The 21397-nt window shown below is 52.6% G+C and overlaps 11 protein-coding genes; 7 read left to right on the top strand and 4 right to left on the bottom strand.

Moving 5' to 3' along the window:
- Window positions 1-382: 382 nt before the first annotated feature.
- RCC_04110 (related to adenosine deaminase) lies at window positions 383-1462 on the top strand (the record flags this gene model as incomplete). Its single annotated transcript, XM_023769387.1, has 1 exon — window positions 383-1462. One exon carries the CDS (start codon window positions 383-385, stop codon window positions 1460-1462), a length of 1080 nt encoding a protein of 359 aa, XP_023625155.1.
- A 3111-nt stretch (window positions 1463-4573) lies between these two features.
- On the top strand, window positions 4574-5395 carry RCC_04111 (uncharacterized protein; the record flags this gene model as incomplete). Its single annotated transcript, XM_023769388.1, has 1 exon — window positions 4574-5395. One exon carries the CDS (start codon window positions 4574-4576, stop codon window positions 5393-5395), a length of 822 nt encoding a protein of 273 aa, XP_023625156.1.
- A 1557-nt stretch (window positions 5396-6952) lies between these two features.
- RCC_04112 (uncharacterized protein) lies at window positions 6953-9278 on the top strand (the record flags this gene model as incomplete). XM_023769389.1 has 5 exons in its annotated part: window positions 6953-7115; window positions 7177-7283; window positions 7370-7985; window positions 8040-8347; window positions 8400-9278. 5 exons carry the CDS (start codon window positions 6953-6955, stop codon window positions 9276-9278), a joined length of 2073 nt encoding a protein of 690 aa, XP_023625157.1.
- A 1097-nt stretch (window positions 9279-10375) lies between these two features.
- RCC_04113 (uncharacterized protein) lies at window positions 10376-11024 on the bottom strand (the record flags this gene model as incomplete). XM_023769390.1 has 2 exons in its annotated part: window positions 10376-10610; window positions 10663-11024. The coding sequence occupies 2 exons, from the start codon at window positions 11022-11024 to the stop codon at window positions 10376-10378; spliced, it is 597 nt and encodes a 198-aa protein (XP_023625158.1).
- Window positions 11025-11654: 630 nt separating this feature from the next.
- Window positions 11655-11969, top strand: RCC_04114 (uncharacterized protein; the record flags this gene model as incomplete). Its single annotated transcript, XM_023769391.1, has 1 exon — window positions 11655-11969. One exon carries the CDS (start codon window positions 11655-11657, stop codon window positions 11967-11969), a length of 315 nt encoding a protein of 104 aa, XP_023625159.1.
- A 554-nt stretch (window positions 11970-12523) lies between these two features.
- Window positions 12524-13311, bottom strand: RCC_04115 (probable 60S ribosomal protein L11; the record flags this gene model as incomplete). XM_023769392.1 has 3 exons in its annotated part: window positions 12524-12650; window positions 12759-13180; window positions 13282-13311. 3 exons carry the CDS (start codon window positions 13309-13311, stop codon window positions 12524-12526), a joined length of 579 nt encoding a protein of 192 aa, XP_023625160.1.
- A 313-nt stretch (window positions 13312-13624) lies between these two features.
- Window positions 13625-14314, top strand: RCC_04116 (related to small nuclear ribonucleoprotein B; the record flags this gene model as incomplete). XM_023769393.1 has 4 exons in its annotated part: window positions 13625-13654; window positions 13727-13735; window positions 13790-13861; window positions 13910-14314. 4 exons carry the CDS (start codon window positions 13625-13627, stop codon window positions 14312-14314), a joined length of 516 nt encoding a protein of 171 aa, XP_023625161.1.
- A 581-nt stretch (window positions 14315-14895) lies between these two features.
- On the top strand, window positions 14896-15496 carry RCC_04117 (uncharacterized protein; the record flags this gene model as incomplete). XM_023769394.1 has 2 exons in its annotated part: window positions 14896-15301; window positions 15357-15496. 2 exons carry the CDS (start codon window positions 14896-14898, stop codon window positions 15494-15496), a joined length of 546 nt encoding a protein of 181 aa, XP_023625162.1.
- Window positions 15497-15976: 480 nt separating this feature from the next.
- Window positions 15977-16890, bottom strand: RCC_04118 (uncharacterized protein; the record flags this gene model as incomplete). XM_023769395.1 has 2 exons in its annotated part: window positions 15977-16744; window positions 16798-16890. The coding sequence occupies 2 exons, from the start codon at window positions 16888-16890 to the stop codon at window positions 15977-15979; spliced, it is 861 nt and encodes a 286-aa protein (XP_023625163.1).
- A 279-nt stretch (window positions 16891-17169) lies between these two features.
- RCC_04119 (uncharacterized protein) lies at window positions 17170-18493 on the bottom strand (the record flags this gene model as incomplete). XM_023769396.1 has 2 exons in its annotated part: window positions 17170-18304; window positions 18375-18493. 2 exons carry the CDS (start codon window positions 18491-18493, stop codon window positions 17170-17172), a joined length of 1254 nt encoding a protein of 417 aa, XP_023625164.1.
- A 557-nt stretch (window positions 18494-19050) lies between these two features.
- On the top strand, window positions 19051-20594 carry RCC_04120 (probable ornithine aminotransferase; the record flags this gene model as incomplete). XM_023769397.1 has 2 exons in its annotated part: window positions 19051-20307; window positions 20409-20594. The coding sequence occupies 2 exons, from the start codon at window positions 19051-19053 to the stop codon at window positions 20592-20594; spliced, it is 1443 nt and encodes a 480-aa protein (XP_023625165.1).
- Window positions 20595-21397: the final 803 nt, after the last annotated feature.

The following is a 21397-nucleotide window of genomic DNA, read 5'->3' on the forward strand; positions in this document are numbered from 1 at the left end:
CGACAACGATGGCTGGAGACGGTGACGGAGATGGAAGRGTATGTCAATGCATATGTGAAGAAGTGATATGGCAGCTGTCGGAGGATTCGCGAGTCAGTCACAGGACAGTAGCCGCCAATTACGGAGCTCAGAGACCGGGTGATGCGTGGAGTGAATGAATGACTTTGAAGCCGATCTCCGTCCCCGCTGTGTGGGTGTGAAGCTTGAAGAAAGTGTGGATCGATCGAGATGCCGGGGCGCGGAGCGGGGTCCGCCGTGGCGGTGTCCTGTCAGATGCGAGCGGAAGGGAAGGTGAGACGAACCATTGTGCATTGACTCCGCAATTTGGGCCTTCACCTCATCTCTTCGGAAAGGCACGTTTTCCTAGATTTCTTGATGAGACATGTCCTCCCGTGCGGTGACTTCCGCCTTCACGCAAGCCCTCCCAAAGATAGACCTCCACTCTCATCTCACAGGCAGCATATCTCCTCAAACGCTACACGAGATCTGGCAGCAACAACAACAGAGTAGCACTTCTAGTGATTTGGTGGATCCTCTTGTYGCCCTAGCCCCTCCGTCAGGTCAAAAGCATCACAACATTCTGACGTTCTTCAAGCTTTTCGACACATACATCTACGCTCTCTGCAACACACGTGAGGCTGTGTTCTACGCCACGAAGCACGTACTCCAAGACTTCGCATATGATGGCGTTCGCTATCTGGAACTCCGCACAACACCGCGGGAAGCACTTTCCACAGGTCTGACCAAGGAGAGTTATGTTGAGACAGTGCTTGAGGCCATCGATGCTTTCCGCCGGGAAGCCCCAGACCGGATGAGCGTCTACCTGATTCTTTCCATCGACCGCCGGCATACTGCTCAGCAAGCAGAACAGGTCATCGACCTTGCGCTCACATATCGTTCTCGAGGTGTCGTAGGCGTAGATCTTTGCGGCAATCCCCTCGTACCTCTCAATCGAGAAGCCCTAGGTCCTGCATTTGGGAGAGCAAGCGCAGCGGGACTGAAAGTCACTCTGCATTTCGCTGAAATTCCCGCTTCCAGTAGTATAGAAGAGCTGGAATATCTGCTCAGTCTGCAGCCAGACCGGATCGGACATGTCATCCACCTGCCTCCTAGAATTGAGCAGGTTGTGCATGAACGGTGTGCACAAAGGAAACTCGGACTAGAACTATGTCTGTCTTGTAATGTGCTGGCGAAGATGCTGCCGCAAGGCGAAGACTCTGACTATCACCATCATCATCTCGGGACGTGGCTCAAAAGGAAAGACGTTTCGATTGCTCTCTGTACAGATGATGTGGGTGTCTTTGGGAGTGCGGTCAGCAACGAGTATGATCWGGCTGCGAAGCACTTCAAGCTTGACTGCAAGGATCTTGTGTCGGTTGCGAGGCGGGGGGTGGGTATGATCTTCGGCGGTGATGAGGAGAAGAGAAGGCTCGAGAAGTTGATCGAGGACTTCGAGACGTAAGCATCTTATGAAGCACGGTGCCTTGAATCGACCACTATTCTCGGTCCGACACGATGTTCTGGGAGGGCCAGCGTTGGCAGGGCGGTTGACAATCAAGTCGGCATCTCAAGTACCTAGGGGAGGACAGTCCCTGAATGGTAGTTGTAGGTGCCTTGTGGATCTAACCGAGCAGTACGATGTATTGCTCGCTGTGCTATACCGTGGTAGGCAGTGACGCGAGTGCATGCTATGCTCCTTCATTTCGCCGGACTGGCATTCTGCTCGTGTAGTGTCTGACGTCCGGAGATCCCTATTTCATTACGTTTGAGTCTGTTCCAGGTTCTGTTGGTCACTCTCAACAAGGCCTACTTGCAGGGAAAAGGCATACAATTTGGAACGCACTACACACATTACCAACCCCAAGCTGTCGCGTACTTAAACACATTATCTATAGACACGGCTTCTGCTCCCTCGATCTGTTTGAAGCCGTCTGGAAATGGAGTGCCACTACCTCAACCCTAACCCTAAGCACATGATCTCCCTCGAATATCACTTGCGATATCTTACATATTCTGTTCGAGAGTTGGTCTCAGACGGATTAGACTTTGTAAAAGGGACGTACATATGCATTAGCTAGTAAGACCACTCGCAAAGCGGCAGACATTCCCAGCCCCTGATTAGACTTTGCGAGATTGTCGCTCAGCGGCTGAACGGATACTGCCCCAGATGAGGTGACGTTCTGAAGCTACACGCAAGTCTGAACCACAAGTCGCGTACGGTAGTGAGCTAGAAAGTAGCCTAAATTAGATCCACATCCGATTCATATTCTGCTACTTTACTCTGCTACTACGAATCCAAATGTTACAACAAAACTCCCTTCCTAACCTCGCCAAGTCGGCGATTCACTTTCTTCACACAGCTCCACATTCTTTTCCAGACCGATTTCCTCTTCGTCGGAACAGACACGAGAGTCTCATAGTGCCACACGGGCTTCGTACGGTAGAGCTCTGGCATCGCTGCATCGTCATCGGCCTCGACCCGGGGGCAGCCGGAGGGTCCTCGATATTGGACGATTTGGGTGTACTTAGTAATGTCCTCGGGCGTGGCTTTCCTTACGCGACCAAGGAAGATGTTGTCGTTCCAGAAGAAGCGCTCGCGTTCTTCGTGGAGAGTGCGTGGAGGCATGTTGATATTGGTGCTTGGTGCTTGGTGTTGTTGTTGGGAGTTGCAGAGTTGGTGGCAATTTGCGTTCTTGGTTATTGGTCGGGTAGTGAGCAAGTCTTGGAGCTGTGCGGTCATGTAATTTTAATGAGAGGAAGAGAGTGCTTGTGTGAAGTCGAAATGGAGTTTTGAGACGCTCTCTTGAGGACGCTCGACTGGGAGGAAATTAAGGTTTGAGGACGGACCAGATGAATGAATGAGTTTGCCATTTCCCTCCCTTCCAACCAACCGAATCTGTTCAAATCCCGACGGTACCGATCGCGAGACTTTGAGAGAGCCACGCCAGATTTCGCGCCAGAGGGCTCTGTACTTTCACAGGTATATAACCTACCTGAGGAGTTTATCATTTCTGCACATCCGACTTATCCGCATCGTTCACCATGCCACCACTCCACGACCTACCAGCACCTCCGACTCCTTCACTTCCAGCGCGGACTCTATCATCGCATAGCGAGTCCTTCCCACTCGCTCCACGGCTGACAGGTGTTAAAAGCCCTGATGTTCCGTCTACATCAGGAATGGACCCTCACAGGATGGCTGCACTCCGTCTACCTCCCCCAAAACTAAAATGTGATCCTAGTCCAGCCTTCATGGGTGCAAGTGGCCACGACGGCCAGGCAACGTTCCCTATCGCGCCACTCAACCTCACCAGACCACAGCCAGAGCGGAATCTGCCGTCATTCAAGGAGGGACTCGGTGAGGTGGTCATGGCTGACGAAGATCCAGCTCACCTGCCGAGTTACACCGGACCGCCGGCACACAGACTTGGGTCAGACCAGCCGCCGAGCTCCGCTTCCGCATCGGAAAGGTTTCCACACCCTCTCGTCCTCCGCGGTCCACAAGTCGCGGCATGTGCGTGTGGTCGTGTTCGAGAAAGCGACCAACCTGTGTGTAGATGTCCTGCTTCATCCCAAAAAGATCCGGCGCATGGGCAGAATGATGCCGGCCCTACGCGGAGAGAACAAGCTTCGGGACTGTCCGGTAGCAGCTGTGGCAATGCATCTGAAGAAAGGAGTTCAAAGCACACCAAGAAAGAGGGATGAAGTCTTGGCGACCGGTCTCTGGCATGGTCAGCGGGCGGCCATCTCAAGCCTCTGCAACGTGCGGATTGCTGCTGCGAGAAATCATCTTGTGGGGGAGAAGTGGGGACATTTCTTATTCGGGCGTTTTCTGGCGTGATTTTGACTGCTTTGTATTGGACCACAGGATACTGAAGTGCTGTCGGGCTTGTTGTACGTACGAGGCACGAACGTGATCTTGAGAGAGATGAGACGAGCCGGAAGAACTGGATAGGTGAGGTCAATAGTTGAGCTTTCTTGATGCTTCTTCGTATCGCTGTACTTCTACGTACGATYAAAATTAATAATTTGCGCGAATATCGACATTTCAGTGTTGCTGAAGTCAATGCTGTGGAGGCGAGTGATGCTCGGTCACGTGCACACGATGCAAATCACCTGATCGAAAGCTCGGGAAATCAGCTGACGCCCGTTAGCGGCCGAGCATCTTCATCCAATCAGCGAGCCAGCGCATCTTCCTTCTTGTCGTGAGCTGAAATTCATCATCCCAAACCATTTCACATCGCATCGGCCAGACGATCAAGGCGATCAGTGGTGAAGGGCTATAGTCACGCCAGACACGCAGAGGAATGACAGGATATGAACCTCCTTTCATCACTCCAAGCGGGCTTCATAGCCGCCGTGGAAACGTCGCCAATGAGGTTGCCGGCGCTTCCTCGAACCTACCTACGCGTACGGGAAGCCGTAGTAGACTCGACCAGTGTCCACTTTCTTCTCAAAGACATCTCACTAACGATCGGTCGAAGCTGACGGTTCTTGGTGCTCAAATTGCCCGCCTCAAAAGAAGGAATTGGAGGAATACCACCAACAACACTCCGACTAAACCATTGCCAACATGCCACGACAATCAGCTGCTGAGCAAGCCAATGCAAGAAGGGAGCGCGCCGAAGCCCGCGYGCGTAGACTTGATGGACGGTCAGAGGCGAGTCCACGTGCTCTCAACGTCGACGTGGCTGCGATCAAGCGGCGTGATGAACTGGCTGCAGAGCTTCTGTCATACTACGAATTCCTCACAGCACTGTATCTACCCGCTGACTGCATCAAACGCCCGCCAAAGGGAGGCTGGCCATCCATTACGGCTGAGCGACTGGCGTTCCTCGGCAAGACGGACGCTGTGGTGGACCTTTTGAAGCATATTCCGTACATTAGCCAGGATGTGGAGGATCGRCTTCRGATCTTCGAGAAATGCATCTGCACTGATTACACCGGGATACCATTCGAGACGCAGGCAGCAAAACACCATGACCAGGAGGACGTCGACCCTCTTTCGGAGCTTTTGGAAGATGATGTGTGGGACAGGCTCAATGCGATGCAACACATCGCAACCCTTGCTCGGTCTGCCTCGAGGAATGGCCATTATATCATGGTTGACACACGAGATGGTCAGCTGGCAACCATTGACTTCATGGACGGCCGTTGCCACACCCATGACACCCCCAAAAAGCTGTGCGACAATTTCAAGGACTATTTTCGCAGGCTTGATATCTTCCCGAAGGAGCCACGCGACGTTCGAATGGTGGGCAAGCAGTCTTACAGCGATGCCCAAATCGATGAAGTGAAGGCCATATTCATGAAACACGGATGGCCAGCCAAAGAATTCCAGCGGGAGGAATGCATGGCCGAAGTGGCAAGTCTGTGGAAATCGTTTACAAAGTGACCAATACTCCCCGTCTGGGCAGCACTTGCGACCCGACACTGTGATTTTGGAGGCATTCTCGGCTGCTTTTGAGCAAAGACATGAAAGGCTGTCTCTGAAGTTTGTGAGCCGGGCCCGCAAGCTACTCCCTTCGCTGTCTCAAATTATCAAACGCCCATTTACCCGTCGCTGCGTGCTCGTTTTCGCGCGCGCTTCGAGCACAACTCAAACTCGCCTAAGCTTTTCGCTAGTCTGGCGGCGCTTGGAACTCGCCAACAGTAAACATACCCGGTGAGGGTCCAGGGACCGTCCGACATTGGTGCGCAGTGAGCATAACGCATAACGCATGCGCGTTGCGGTGATGTGCTACTTCCGGACACACTTCGAACAAGCTTTGGAGGCATGTTTCATGAACCGCGCATCTGTGAGGTGATGGCGAGGCAGCTGGCGCATCCCTTTCACTACGAAGCCGATCTTTGACAGATTGGGTACACAACTWCTGTCGTTGCCTCAATCAAGCACCCTTGGCATTCGAGCGACTCATCGACTGCTCGTCTTGTTGCGTTCCTCGAAGCGCGTCCCGCTTGCCGCATGCGGCCCATGCCAGTGATGTTGCCTCTGCTCCCAAAAGCGAACCAATGCATGTGCACAGATGCCCGACCMAACACACGCGAGCAGAACTGCGCCTTCTTCCTGGCAAACTCCCCCCAACAATTCTCCCCAGAAAGGTTCAATCACGGATTGTTGCTCATGGCATGGCTTTTACATGCGCGAAAATCTGTCCGCGGCCATCGATTTGGGTTGACGCCGAGCACGACCAGAAAGTTCAAAACTACTGCAGCAGTGCGGCGCAGACATGTATTTTCGGGTACTAGAGGACGATGACACTGCACATCGCGAGATGTTATGATTCTCCGGCAATATTTCCAGTATCGGATTGGTTGTCAACAGCGCTTAAGATCAAAATCCAACAAAGTGTTCATGTGCTGCCTGCTGGCGCGCGATGGATCCACTGCGTCGGAGAGGCACAGTCTATCGACATAAAGCACCCCCGCTGCTATTGCAGGTAGTCCATGCAAAGATCCACTCACTTCATCTATTATTCACTTCGTCAATTCACTTCATTCAGTACCGCGTATCTTACACCACCCCTTACCACGGCTGGCCCGTGATTATAAATCTGCTCCTTGCAGCGCAATGGCAGTCTCCTTGATACTATGTTTGGCCATCTCTCTCGCCGCTTCGAAGGTCTTACCAATGATTCCGATGGAATCAGAAATCGCCACCATTTCTCTCGCCCAGCGTCAGGCCTCCTTTGTGGGAGTCCTTTCCAATCTACCTACCATAGGTCCTGCTTCTTACTGTACGGAGAATCTTGGAGATGGCAGACACATCGATCATACCAAAACTGGGCCAAGTTGCACATACAACACAGCTGGACCATCTCGGCCGGTTGACACACCCGTCGTTCAGCCAGCCCAGCCATCGGGGGCTCAGCCTATCCCCGCCAACCTCGGACAGAATGTGGATCGCACAGGCGGCCAGATTGTCGACTGTCACATATACCAGCAGATKACAATGGATGTCAACGGTATCAAGCACTGGAAGCCCGTTGATAGAGACTTCGGCGCCGAAGAGTGTCGTAAAGTTTGTAAATTGCAAAGCGACAAGTCCGACACACAGATGCCAAACACGGCATGTATGAAGTTTGGGGAACCTACATGGATTGATTATGGCAACGGTAAGCGATATCGAGTTTTCGCGTCCAGTTGTGGTGCCACTCAAACTAATGTCTTTTGAAGAAGGAATCGCGAAGCAGATAGCGGCTGCAAACTGCTTGTGCAATGACCCGATCCTGGCCAAGGTTGCCAACAAGTTCGTCACTCAGATAGTGCCAGCAATAGCAGAGGTATGAATCCAAAAAGCAAGATGCCTCGAGGCATCTGTAGCCTCGCTTGCACGGAATGATGACCATCGTGGCTGACAAACATCAAGGTCGCATGCAAAACTTGGTTTACTGCAATACAGCTGGTAGCCGTAACTGGTCTCGAAGCAATTCCAGGAGTTGGCACTGCACTTGCCGCTTCTTTTGGTGTGGCATACCAGGCGGCTCAGGTAGCAGCCTATACCTTTGATACAGATGAAGGTGCTGCCGATGGGCTTAGGACCTGGCTCGAAAGCCCAGCAGGGGCTGCAATGAATAGCTCCACATGGGGTATGGACAAAGTGTGCGGCGATAAGTACACTCCACAAGAAGGCCAAGCCGTCTTCAGTGCATTCAGCATGGTGTCCGGTGCCATTGGTCCGGCCGGTCTGTGGGCAAAGGCTGCGAGAGCATTTCCACCACCCTGGCCTAAAGGTAAGGGCTCGATTGAGGACATGCTTGAATTCATGGGAGACCTCGGCGGTGGCAAGAAGAAGCCAAGTGGTAGTAAACCTGGTGTTACCAACACCCACGATGCCAATCCCAAGCCGACGGGCAAGTCATCTGAAAAACCAACGGACAGAAATACGAGCAAGCTGTCCTCGAGCCCAACTGCCAAATCAACACCTACGAGCTCCGCGTCCGCGTGTACCAAGAACGGAAAAAGAGCTCCGGGGAGCGGCAAGAGTAAGTTGAGATACGAGCCACCTCATGAGTTTCACTGACGGTGTACACTCGTAGAAGATGATTGTGACAAGCCCACGGTAACAGTTGTCGAGAAATCTGTCTCAGTCACGACGGTCATCACAAAAACTTGTGGCTTTGCTTCTCATACCCAAGCCTGCGCTCACTACTACTCTGCCTGGAAAAACGGCGGCAAAAATCAGCTTTCCTGCGGAGACGKGAATATGAGAGTCGACGCAACAGCTACGGACGATTACTACAATCAGCATAACGTTGATGTCTGGAAAGATTACATAGCAGAGGAGTACGTGTTCAAGAAAGACACGCCCACTGCGAAGAAGGGAGAGAAATTGCGATGCGAAGCCGTGAGTCTCGCCGTACCCCTTCTTTCGAGCACGGCGGCTGACGTTGATTTAGGACGAATGGCCTCCCGCATACTTCATACCTGAAGGTAAATTGAATGATCCAGAATGGGGTCAAAGGATTCGGTGGATACCGAGCGGGGAGAACGGGGGCGCAGGAAGCTTGTGGAGATCATTCTGCAGCAAATACGACGGCGGGAAGAACAACCACCAGCGGAATCCAGCTCGTAAGATGGGCGAGAACGGAAAGGACTGGGAGCTGAGTGATGCGGAATATAGCCAGAAGCCGCTCAATGCAGACCTGGTCGACATGAAGGGATTGAAACCAAGAGTGGACGACAAAGGTGCCACGGTAACCCACCATTACGACAAGGTCACATATACCCGCGCGGTATTCGAGCTCGCCTTTAAGAATCCAAAGGACAACGAGTATCCGTCGAAGGAGAACGACTGGTATCTGCAACGGAATCCCTGCTGGCCCAAAAACATTCTTCCCGAAGATCCTGGATTCGCTCTTCTCACGAGCGATCCGTGGTACAATGATCATAAGGATAACAAGAAGAATTTTGGAATGTACGCCGGAAGCCCCACAAAGGCGATGATCGATGCAGCCAATGCACGCGGGGGCAAGAGGCCTGCTCCTGACTCGGACAGTGACGACGATGGACCTCGCCCGCCCAAAGCTCAGAAGCCCAATGATCCTCCGAGCGGTAGTCAGAGACTTCGCCGACGCGAGCGACTAGAGTTGATTCACAACCGGGTCGTCGTCCGAGATGACGCGTTCAACATCACACGCCCACTCACGCACGAGGAGATTGCTCAAGACGTGGTCATCACCGACTGCGCAGATCGGTTCTGCYCCAGTGATCGAAAGGAGTACGGTGACGACGGCAGCGTCTATGTTTCGGGTGCGGGCTCCACGCCCATCTACTAATATTGCTGTGCCTACGCTGGTCGCAGATATGGTGCCTCAAGTACTCTTTAGGCGCACACCAATGTCCGCGAATGTTCCTGCCATCACGGCTATTGCTAGGATGGAGTCCTGAGCCCTCTCGAGGGCTGCAAGATTTGCGGTACTGAGCATTGATTGAGTGGACGAAACATGACGAGTTTGAGACATGATGTACGAATGGAATGTGGAGTTGAGAAATTAAAGGGCGGACGTTTTAAAATGCAGCGGGAAATAGACTGTCAGCTTAGGAAGGAAATGAACATTGGAATGGAACTGTTCGTGTGTATCAATACAAACTACACCACAGAGCGGAGCCGTCTTCAATGAGAACATTATCGACAAGGTCCAGAAACGATAGATTCTGCTGCTGCCGTGTGGTGAATCTACAGTTCAACGTCTGCAATAGCTTTGCCGAGGACGCCAATTGACTGAGCTTGGTGGTATCCTGCATGTTCATCGAAAACGCTGTCAGATAAGCGCCATCGCCGGCGCTTAATTATGGGTGCGATTCGTTGCTCATCGGGACATGAGTGAAGAGTGAAGCACGCGCAGTAATGTCGACTATCACAGAGACCGATCGTACGCATGATCTCTGTTCAGGAGATCGAAAGAAAAGACGCGTGTTGAGGATGATGTGATGATGTGAAGTCAAAGAAGATAACTAGGCTTCCCCACGAAAAGTAGACCGCACGAAAAGTAGACCGAGTCTCAAATGTGAGCAGCCGTTAGCTTCCGTGCTCCGCAGCCAATTAGAGAAGAGTTGTTCATCAAGGTGAGTAGACACCCCTTCCATCTCACGTTGTTTCTGACTTCATGCCATGAGCTGCGCTACTGTGGTCCGTTGAAAAGTGGAGAGAGCGTGAGGTGAGAGAGAATGTGGCGATGAAGTTTTTGTATCGCGTTAAGGGGGTATCTACTCGCGATCAAGCACGCGGACGAGGAAGCCTGTGTCTTCCATTCGCGGTATAAAGAGATAGAGGATCGCAAAGATCACAATCATCTAAGATTCATTCCCCAGAGATCAYGACCACCAATAAACGCCAAACACCATCTCCGTCTCCATCTCCGCATCGTCCAGCTCATTTGTGGACCTGACCAGGCTGCTCGCTCGGGACTTGCTGAGATGCCGGATACTTGCTGACCTGCATCTCAGACTCCCTCACAGCGACGACGCGAACGGGTTTATCATATGGCATATGCGTGAGCTTCTTGTTGCAGTTGGAGCAGTACTGATCCACATCCGCGCAAGAATGCATGATGCAGGGAAGGCAGGCCAGACAGATGCAGAGGCACCCGAGGAGGAAACCCGCCAGTCTATTTACAAATGTTAGTGGCGTCGAACGTCATCAGGATGAGGGAGGCATACACAGTCATGGTGGAGTGTTCCTGGCCGACGCGAGTTTGGGTGATTCTCTTGCAGTAGGGACAGTCGACCCATGCGGCCTCTTCGCCTAGACGCTCGAGTGGAGTGACCATGTGGCCTTGTCCGTAGACGTTTTGAGCTGGCGGGTAGTTGGCGGCCATTTGGTTCTTGTTGGTGGCCTCGTGGTACGCAGGAGGTTGTTGCGAAACGGGCTCGACATGCTGAATTGGCTCGGCATGATGAACTGGCTCGACGTGGCGTGCCGGTTCGACAGTTGACGCTGGCTCGGTGTGGGGGACTGGCTGTTCCGTTGGCTGCGTTGTGACGCCGACGGTCTGGCTGGTGTGTTCTTCGATTCCACCCATTTTGTCTTGAAAGTTTGCTGATTTCCTGAGATGAGATTCTGCTGTGCGAGTTGAGGTGAGTTAGGTGAGGTGAGGTATAGAGAGGGAGAGGTTCAAGTTCAAGCAGACAAAGAAACGGAAACGTGGCGCGGGCGACTTGCTCTTTTTTGTAGAATCCTATTTCTTGCACTGCCTGGCGCATGATCTGCTCCTTTAGGCGGCGAAGCACGAAAAACAAGACAGCAGGAAATCCTTCGAGGAGGGAGCGTGTTTCTGCCACGCGCGTCGCACCCAATGGGAGGCTATTTCGAGACGCTAGAGAGTCCAACACGGAGATTTCTCATGTCGATCTACGTACTGCCAAGGTAAGGCGGGCTGTGCCTGGACGTCCTCTCGCTTCTCCACGCCTTACAAGCATTCCTTTGTCTTGAACGTGCCTCTTTTCCGGCTGGGCGAATAGGGTCAAGTTGTGTGTTTAGGAATATCGGCTGCTACGAGTTGTAGGAAAAGGGGATCGATACGGACGAGACGGTATCATAGTGGTATAAAGGCAACTGCGCATCACCCGAGTGGTATGTACCTTAATCTCCAGATGCCAGAAATGTCACAGCAACGTCTGATTTGATCGAAACTTACAGATCTTGATACACCATGGCGCTTAGCCGCAGCAAGTTCTCATATCGTTCCTTACAATCGACTGGCCTTATTGCCGTGATCCTAGGTTGCTGCATATACACAGGCACCGTCAGGCTGTTCGATCTAGATGGCGGCAACGATAATGTGTCAAGATTGACTGGATGGCCGATTACTGGAATCGTTTCTGCCGCAATATCGTTCCTCCTTAGGAGCGACATCTTTCCTGACTGCAAGGTATCGCGAACCTCGCTCACGGACATCTTTTGCGATGCTGTTTATGGCTGCCAATGGAAGCTCGTGTTTTGCGACGATCATGGCTACGCTCCTTGACTTTGGGGCTTTCAGCGTTACTGCGGCGCTGCTGTGGGGCTGGTTAATCGGAGCTGGGTATTATATAGTCATGGAGGGGAGTTAGGAGAAGAAGCTGGAGGAAAAGAGTTGCCGCAAGATGTGAGAGATGGAGAATGGCCACGAAACAGGTCGAACGCTTTGTATGCCATCAATGCTTTTCTTCACTTACTCACCCCTTTCTGGAGCTCAAGGCAGTCTGTGTGGTCGCTCTCGCAGTTGTGCTGTGCAAGCCGCGAGGCTTGACCGATGACATGCGCTAGCACCAGAATATGCACGCATGTAGGATTGGAAGAAAGTGGAAATGAAAGCAATGAGACAGTGAWCAGAATGGTTAAGCGGCAAGTCACATCTAAGGTGAAGCCTCCATTGTAGGTAGATCTTGCTCATGCGTCAAGAAGCTCCGATAGGCCGTTGTATGTGTCGCTATCTGCGCTTCACCCCTCCAAGCCGTGCTCTTTTGCGCCGAACCCATGCCTCGCTTTTCATTCCATTCGTGGGACAAAGAAGTACACCTCAACTTTCGTTGAAAATGTTTACCGAACGATGCCCTCGAATCGGTTCTTGTACCACTTGATGGTCTCCTGCTGGTTGATGCGGTGGGAAGCACCGACACGAGCCTTCGCACGGCGACGCTTGGCAACACGCTCACCTGGACGGGTCCTGTGAGGGAGAAAGTCAGACATTTGAGTTTTATGCATCCAGCTGGCAAACATCTTCTTGGTTTTCACCAAGAAGAAGTGCTGTGCTGTTCCGTGCAGTGCCACTTACATGCAGCAGTAGAAKTCCATGCCGTAAATACCAATACCTGGGTCGTACTTGATTCCCAGATCGATGTGCTCGGAGATACCGAAACCGAAGTTGCCGGTCTCAGAGAAGTTGCGCTTGCGGAGCTCGTACTCCTTGACCTTGAGGCCACGCTCGAGAATCTCCTCGGCCTTGGGGCCACGGACGGTGACGTGGACAGCGATCTTCTCGTTACGACGGATACCGAAAGTACGGACGGTGTAGCGGGCCTTGGAGTAGACGGGAGTTTGACCGGACAGCTGTTCCAGCACCTTGGCGGCACGGGTAAGTCTGTCACCAGACTCGCCGACGGAGATGTTCAGAACGAGCTTCTGGATGCGAAGCTCGCGCATCGGGTTGGCGGCCTTGTCGGCAGCGCCCTGGGTCTTGACGGCAGAGCCATCAGCCTGGAGGAGATCGGATTAGTTTCTGAGGCACAATGGACGCATCGAGGCACTTCGATCGAAGTTGAGTGCTGGACATGATGGCTGGGATTTTGGCGACTCACCTGCTGGGTGGATGATTCTCCCTTGGCCATTGTGTTGTGATATCCGGTCCTGGGTGGTGGGATTAGTATGGGCGCGAAGAAGTTCAAAGTTCGTGCAAGATTCGAAATGGAGGTGTGCGGACGCTAGTGCGACGCTTCGCTCCGTCTATCCGAGAAGACTTTCCTCTCGATAGCAACAGCAAGAGCGCAGCGCCGACACCACTCCACTTCACCTCCACCTTGACCTCTCAATCCGCGACATTACCTCACTAGCATTGCTCAGAGCAACTCCAATATCTGACAGCACGGGCGAACAGTAATCTCAGCAACACCAAGTCGTGCTCAGGCGCGCACAGGCGACAAGATGGCCGCATTGCAGAAGCAGGGAAAGATGGTAAGTCTTGGACATCTTCCCACCGCAGTCAGACTTGCGTTGACAGAGAATATCAGCTGACATGAGACATAGCAAGGATTCGTGAGTACAAGCAACGATTGCGCGCTCATGCGCCAACCACTTACAGAAGTATAGATCAACTACCGGATGCGTGCAACCCTCACCGATGGACGGCAGCTGGTGGGAYAGATGCTCGCCTTTGACAAGGTCGGTCCTCTCCTCTGTTACTCCATATGCTTTGCTAACGAAACCCAGCACATGAACCTCGTACTCGCGGATTGTGAAGAGTTCAGGAAAGTCAAGAGGAAGAACGTCGAGACCGAGGAGAAGCGTTCGCTCGGCCTCGCCATCGTCCGAGGCGCCACGATTGTTTCGGCATCTGTTGAGAGCCCGCCGCCTGCGGATCCGGCTGCTCGTCTCGGACAGAGCACTCCTGGAGCTGGTGTCGCAGCGACCGTCGCAAGTGGACCGGGAATGGCTAAGCCGATGGGTAGAGGGATGGGCATTGGATTACAAGGTCCAGCAGCAGGTGTGGGCGGTCCGGGATTCGCTGGCATGCCTCCCGGCTTCGGCAGAGGTGGACCTGGTGCACCTCCAGGCTTCCCACCTGGACCTCCTCGTGGGTTTGCTCCTCCTCCTGGCGGCTTTCCAGGCCGATAGATTGCATGCCTTGCGGGAGAATGATGGGAAAATGCAAAACGGCGGCAGTCGAAACATGCTAAAAGGAGGAAGCTGGAGAGACACCCCTCTCGTAAGGCTTTAGTTGAGAAGGCAGACACTGGCTCATTTCGCAGCCAGTCAATGGACTGCAACATACCCACAGTCAAGAGTACACCGAGCGTGCTCGACCTGTGAGCTAGAATCGAGCATTAGCGATGGCGTCAATGGGGCTGGAGCTGAATCGTCAAAATGTTACAATGATCAGATGAACTACAGCAGGAATCTGCATTGAGCTCGACCTGGGTTTGGAATGTCCAATAGCAGTCACTTCTCTCATTTCCTCGCAATCACTGAATGCTATACGCTGATTGCCAACACATCTGTTCCACAGCATGCATACACATGCATACACATTGWGCATACAAAGTGGGTCACGCATTCCTTCTGGGCCCGGGACCGGTGGAGGAGCTGAACGGATGCAAATAGATTTACAAGCTGCACCCAACGAAGCGATCCCATAAAAGCGCATGTTCCTCACTATAACCGTCGCTTCTTTCATAGCCTCACCACCAAGTCCCATCATGCTCACCCTCCTTTTAGCCATTATCAGCATTTTCACCCCTCTGATCTTCGCAGAAAACTCCCAGCCCATCAATCTGGTCGCCAACAACAGAGCTGGCAATTACCTGTACACCACTAAAATCGACGACTTCACCTACAAAGTCTCAACCGTCGGTTTCTCCGGTTTCGCATCGCACTTTTCAATCCACGATGTCCAAAATATCAACAATGCCTCCATACATGCTCCTCAAATCGGTCCAGATGCTATAATGGACGTCTACAGAACCAGCGCAGGTGGTGTACCTACTTCGCAGGTCTTTGTGAGGACGAACATGACCTATGATGATATTCCTCATTGGCAGCAAATTAGCATTGCGGATAATCGTTTGAATTATTATACTTGGGACTATCAGTATATTTTTTACTGTGGGTGCTGTCTTAAGAAGATGTGTGTGAAGTGTTGCTAATCATCAGTGTACAGTTTGTGAGACGCCGATCCTGACGGACGATGACATGGAGAGTACTACTACGCTGTTTATGAGGAGGAGCGAGGTCAACTTGCCTGAGGGATGCTGGGATACTACGTTCTCGACCACGAGGCAGGGGTTTGGGCGTGGATAGGAGTGAGTTGCTGGTGAGCCAGGGGGGAAATCGCAAGAAGCAGGATTTGATGGTTGTGTAGCCCAACAGCTTTCATCCATGAGAATCTCCGCGATGCATAGCTGGGAGGCAATTCAAACCGCTCCACCAAAGTCTTATTGCACGTTGGCCCAGATTCGTCTGGCTGAGATCACGCTTTTACGTAGACTGGCATTGTGTTCCAACACATGTCAATGCAAGTGTCGTAATGCAAACGAAGATACAGCGGGTAGCAGCAGGACAAGGATGCTGGAAGAGCAAAGCTCGCACAAAATGCGATCGATTGTAGAGATGGTGGAAGAACAACTCGTCAGCTTCTCAATAGCTACTTCGAGCCAGCACCATCTTCTCTTCAGCCATGCGTAGATAAAGCTATCCTGCAAAGCTCTGTAGCGATCATAGCAGCGAGCCATGTTCTACTTTCGATAGCAAGCCCGGTGTGGACTTCATCACATCCGGTTCTCAAGAGTAATATCCTAGGGCGTTTTTAATGTCCCAAGCCATATCGTGCTGACACACCTCAAAGTCGTACTCCCCCTTCTCGTAATTGATCCGCTTGACGTCTTGGGCAAAGACTACCGGAACCATCTTATCGAATACGTTATCAGGTCGGGTGGCACACCTGTCGTCGTCGTTGAGTGTATCTTGAAGCAGCAAAGGGCTGCTAGATTCCTTTGTCATCGGCATCAGGCCCGGATAATCGAAGCGTGTGAAATCACGTTTGATTATAGGTGGTTGGGAGACCAGCATTCGTCGCCAGCTTGCATTTCGGCTGTCCATATCCTGGCGCCGCCGGTTGTAGTCCTCGTTGGCGGCAGCAACGTATGCAGATGGAGCCCTGTACTTCTCTGTCCGAGTCTTGTGGTGCAACTTCTCGAAGAAAGGGTTCCTGAAAACGAGGACGCGCTTGCCCTCATCCTTACGGCGCTGTGCCTCAGCAAGCTTCCCCTCGTCTCCATCGTTCTCTTCATCATCGTAATACTGCCACCAGTTTGCAAAGTGATCGCCAAAGCTATCGACATAGTGGCCGCTGACAGATTCGAAGAACAATGCTTGCTGAAGTCTTTTGGAAGATGTGATGATGTCGTGCCACTGCTTGTTGACCCGTTGGTAGCTGACCAGGAGATCCTGGATTCTGCATTCGAGGAAGATCTTCTCCGCAAGCTCCGCGATGCCGAAGACGTTGTCCATGGCGGTGAACTCGGCCGGAACTTTRACGTCTTCATCCGCCTTGAATAGTTAGCTCACATGTCTTGCAAATGGTGAGGTAGGTCGCCACATACTTCCTGCAACTTTCTGGCTCTGGCCTCTCTCATCATCATGGAGAAGGCGCTCTCTTTCAGGGCAGACGTCGCGGTGGTTCCGGCCTCGTCCATACTTCCGATCGTGTGGGCTGAAATTGTGTGGTGTCAAGGTGATGATGAAGTGTTCGGAACGAGCTGAAGTAGGGACGAGAATTTCAGGCGGCAGCTTCGCGTCGTGCCTTCTTCTTTCGCCGTCAAATGTTTTGTTCAAAACTCCACAGCATAAGCAGACGTCAAGCCACTGCCTCAATCTGGACTCGTGGGTGCTGTGATGTGAGTCTTGTGCGGTGGTGAAGCGCCGCACAATGCGCATGTTGAGGACTGAGATTTCTCGCGGGAGAAGCGTTCTTGTCAGCCAACGTTTGCCACTGGTTTTCTTGAAGCGCCGTGAGACACGCTTCGCGGGAATTCCAGCAGATCCCTGATGACATCTTCTTGCGGCAACTTCTCGTTCAGAAAGACGCAGATCGCTTGACACTCAAACCGACATCGCCGACTGACCCACCAGACATTGTACTCCAGAAGCTTTGCAAACCACCACGCCAACAACACCAACGCCGTTGAGTCTTTGGCCGCCACAAGCTGCATGTACGCGGGATCCATATGACCGACGAAGGAGAGAAACCAGATTGCTGTCTCATGCGAGCACTGCATAGGCGCTAGTCGCTCGAGGATTGAGGCTGCCTGGAAATATGGGCTGTCCTCACCGGCTTCCATCAAATGAGCACAATGGGCACGAAATCCATCCACTGCTGGGCCTACACACTGGAGAGGGATACTATTCTGCTTGCGCAACTCTGCCTCAATCACGTCTCGAAATTGACTGTCATCCCTTGTTGGATTGGCCAATCGCCAGACTGCATTCTTGCCCTCGCTCATCTTGAGCCAGTCCAGGTCCGAGACGCTCGGGGGCTTCAGTGGCCATGCTTCCGCGGCAGAGATTCCTTCGAATGCCGCAAAGCTACCCGCGCCGAGCAGAGCAGACGTCCCCCAAAGAGCATCCTTCACATCGTTGGAGTGGGAGCTCTCCGAAAGTACTTGGCTGAACAGTGCTGCGGCGTGGTAGCCATGAAAGGCTTCGGCGGCAGATGGACTCGTCCCAAGAGGATCATAAAGATATCGATCGTGTAAAAGGGTGAAGCGCAGAACCGCATGCAAGACAAAGGAATGTTTCGAAGCCATTTGGGTCAGGACCCTTTGGTATACGTGTATGGAGTTTGGAGTCCCGATGGTCAAGACCGAGCGATCGTGGAACTTGCGAAGGAGAGAGAGATGGGCCTTGTCAAGATAGCAGACGTCAGGGGTGTCACCCTCCACGAAGAGGGCAAGGGGAGCGTCCATCATGGAATCGATGAGTTCTTCAGCATTGAATGCAGGTGGCGATTCGGTCTGCTGTGGCTTCTGCACCTCAAGCTGGAACGATGCCGTGCCCGAGAAGTGCAGCTCGGATGAGTGCGTCTCATAGTCACAGAAGACGCCATATGAACTACACTTTTCACAGTTTGGCCTCGTCTCGTCACACTTGACTGTGTTCACATGGCGTAAGCAAACCTCACCACCGCCTGGCCGTGCTGAGGGTGCCCACCTTTGCGAAGTTTGCAATTGTTACAGCCCCGCCGACTTTTCGTGTGGGCCTTGCGTGACCGTTTCCGCGCCCCTCCATCTCCATCTCCATCTCTTGTCGTTGGCATCTTCTCGTTCGCCAAGGTGGAGATCATCTCAGCTGTCTGTGCTTCACTTGCCTCTTGCTTCGCTTGGCAGCGGAGATCCCACCTTCTCCATCGCCGGCCGGCCGGTATCGGTCTTATCTGTCGGCCCTCAACGTGGGGTAGTCTGGACAAACGAATGAGGCACGAGCAATTATCACGCCCGCTGTTAGCCGCTCACATGATAACCAAATTACCCAACTACTCCCCTAAGCGCAGGTACAGGCGCATCCTGCCTATAGCGATACCCTCCGCGGTACATCCTGCTTATAGGGATTGGTAGTGGGCCACGATGGATCGCAGGGTACCGGGGATGGAACCTTAGGCGTGCGGCGAGAGCAGGAAGAGGAATGGAAAGCATAATAAGTGAAGAGCATCCGCCGATGTGGACATTTTTCTGCATACCTTACTCCCCCTCCTCACCTACATACCCACATCTCTCTCTTTGAAAATCCACTCTTCTCAACCACTGACTAGCACCTCACTCACCACCTCCTCAGCCTCCTAGACAGCATCACTCACCAACATGGCTCCTTCGGCGATTCTCGAGCAGCACACCAATGGCACCAACGGCAACAGTCTCAATGCCAAGGCCACCACCTTCACGCCTGTAGGCCAGGCCGCGACCTCCAACTACCATGCTGCCTCTTCCGAGCAGGCCATGAGCACGGAAGCCGAATACGCTGCCCACAACTACCACCCTCTCCCCATCGTCTTCGCCAAAGCCTCTGGCTGCTCGGTCTGGGACCCTGAAGGCAAGCACTATCTCGACTTCCTCTCCGCCTACTCGGCCGTCAATCAGGGCCATTGTCACCCCAAACTCATCCAGGCACTTGTTGAGCAGGCTAGTCGTCTGACCCTCTCCAGCAGAGCCTTCTACAACGATGTCTTTCCCAAATTCGCCGAGAAGATCACCACAATGATGGGCTTCGACATGGTGCTGCCCATGAACACCGGKGCCGAGGCCGTGGAGACGGCAGTGAAGCTGGCGAGAAAGTGGGGATACAAAGTCAAGGGAATTCCACACGACAAGGCATTGGTTTTCAGCGTGCAGGAGAACTTCCACGGCCGCACATTCGCTGCAATCACCATGTCTACGGACCCAGAAAGCAAGGAGAACTACGGTCCATACCTTCCAGGTGTTGGATCGGAATGCCCTGTGACCGGTCAGAAGATCCCATTCAACGACGTCAAGGCACTGGAAGATGTTCTTGAAGCACATGGCAAGAACACCGCGGCTTTCCTTGTGGAGCCCATCCAAGGAGAGGCTGGAATTGTCGTTCCAGATGAAGACTACTTGGTCAAGGTTCGCGAACTCTGCACAAAGCACAATGTGCTCCTCATCTGCRACGAGATTCAGACTGGTATTGCACGCACAGGAAAGATGCTCTGCCACGAGTGGAGCGGGATCAAGCCCGATCTTGTCCTTCTTGGCAAGGCCATCAGCGGTGGCATGTACCCGGTGTCATGTGTCCTCGGCTCAAAGGAGGTCATGCTCACCATTGAGCCTGGTACGCACGGCAGCACATACGGAGGCAATCCTCTTGGAAGTGCTGTTGCCATCAAGGCTCTCGAGATTGTTGAAGAGGAGCAGCTTGTTGAGCGTGCTGAGCGATTGGGCCACGTCTTCAGAGATGGTCTTGCTGCCATTGCCAAGAAGGGACCAATGATCACCACTATTCGTGGAAAGGGTCTGCTCAACGCCATTGTGATTGACGAGTCGAAGACTGGAGGTCACAGTGCGTGGGATTTGTGCATGCTGATGAAGACAAAGGGTCTACTGGTAGGTCGTGCTCTAAAGATATCTCACGTCAAAGCCACCTCTGGCGGCGTTGATGTACTGCTCACTTCGCTATGAAATTTCCTTGCTGACTTGGGATGTAGGCAAAACCCACACACYAAAACATCATCCGTATGGCACCACCACTCGTCATCACCGATGAGGAGATCAAGTCTGCATTGAGCATCATCGAGGAGGCGATTGAGGAGCTTCCCAACCTCCAGGGCGGCAAAGAGGCCAAGGTCATCCCTCCCGGCGAGAAGAACGTACACATCGGCATTGAGAACTAAAGGGAGGCGGTAACACGTGGAGCAATGGAGTCTTCCGCCTTGAGGTGGAACGCGAGGAATGAGACTTTCGACCGAGCTCTCTGGAACCTGGCCACGATAGAGGCGAGTGATGGTTTACGATTTCAACTTCGAGTCCACGCGTACTCTCTATCACACTAGACAGTGCCGTTAAAGGCATTAGATGAACGTCCGAAGCGGACTCGGGAGCAAATCCTCTTGGATACGAGCATGACGGCGGCAAATCAGGAATGCCGCGATGGGGGAAAAGTTTATGAAAACGAAGATACCACCTGTAAATTTCTGTTACGAAGCCCTTTGCAACTTTCCTAGTCGTTTCATTGTGAATCATCATTGCACAAGAGCGAGATTGTCGAGCAGCATCAGTTTGCCGAGTGTCATGCCGTCGGATGTTGAGCGTGGCACATACGGGCGTGTCAGTCTTCTTCGTCAATCCATCCGGTGAGCAATTGACAGCATGCACATTACGTTAGATATTTCTCAGGTATTCATTCTCGTTCAAGCTAGTTACTGGACTGAAGCAGCCTCCGTCTCCGAGATAGTGGATATGAATGTTAGGGTAAGGGTTGGGGTAGTAAAAATCGTCCTGAAATGACTTCAAAAGCTCCCGGGCCACTGCGTGGTATCTTGAACGTGAGCATGTCGTGTTCGAAACTGCAATAATGGATGGAAAATGGGATCATGACTGTCTCTCTTTATCTTCTATCTTGGAGCCTGCGGAAGGGGCAGCACCAGACCACTTAATGTGGCATTCTTCACTACATAGTTGTGGAAAGACACATACA

This window comes from Ramularia collo-cygni, assembly GCF_900074925.1.
Source record: "Ramularia collo-cygni strain URUG2 genome assembly, contig: RCC_scaffold05, whole genome shotgun sequence".
NCBI classification, from domain to species: Eukaryota; Fungi; Ascomycota; class Dothideomycetes; order Mycosphaerellales; family Mycosphaerellaceae; genus Ramularia; species Ramularia collo-cygni.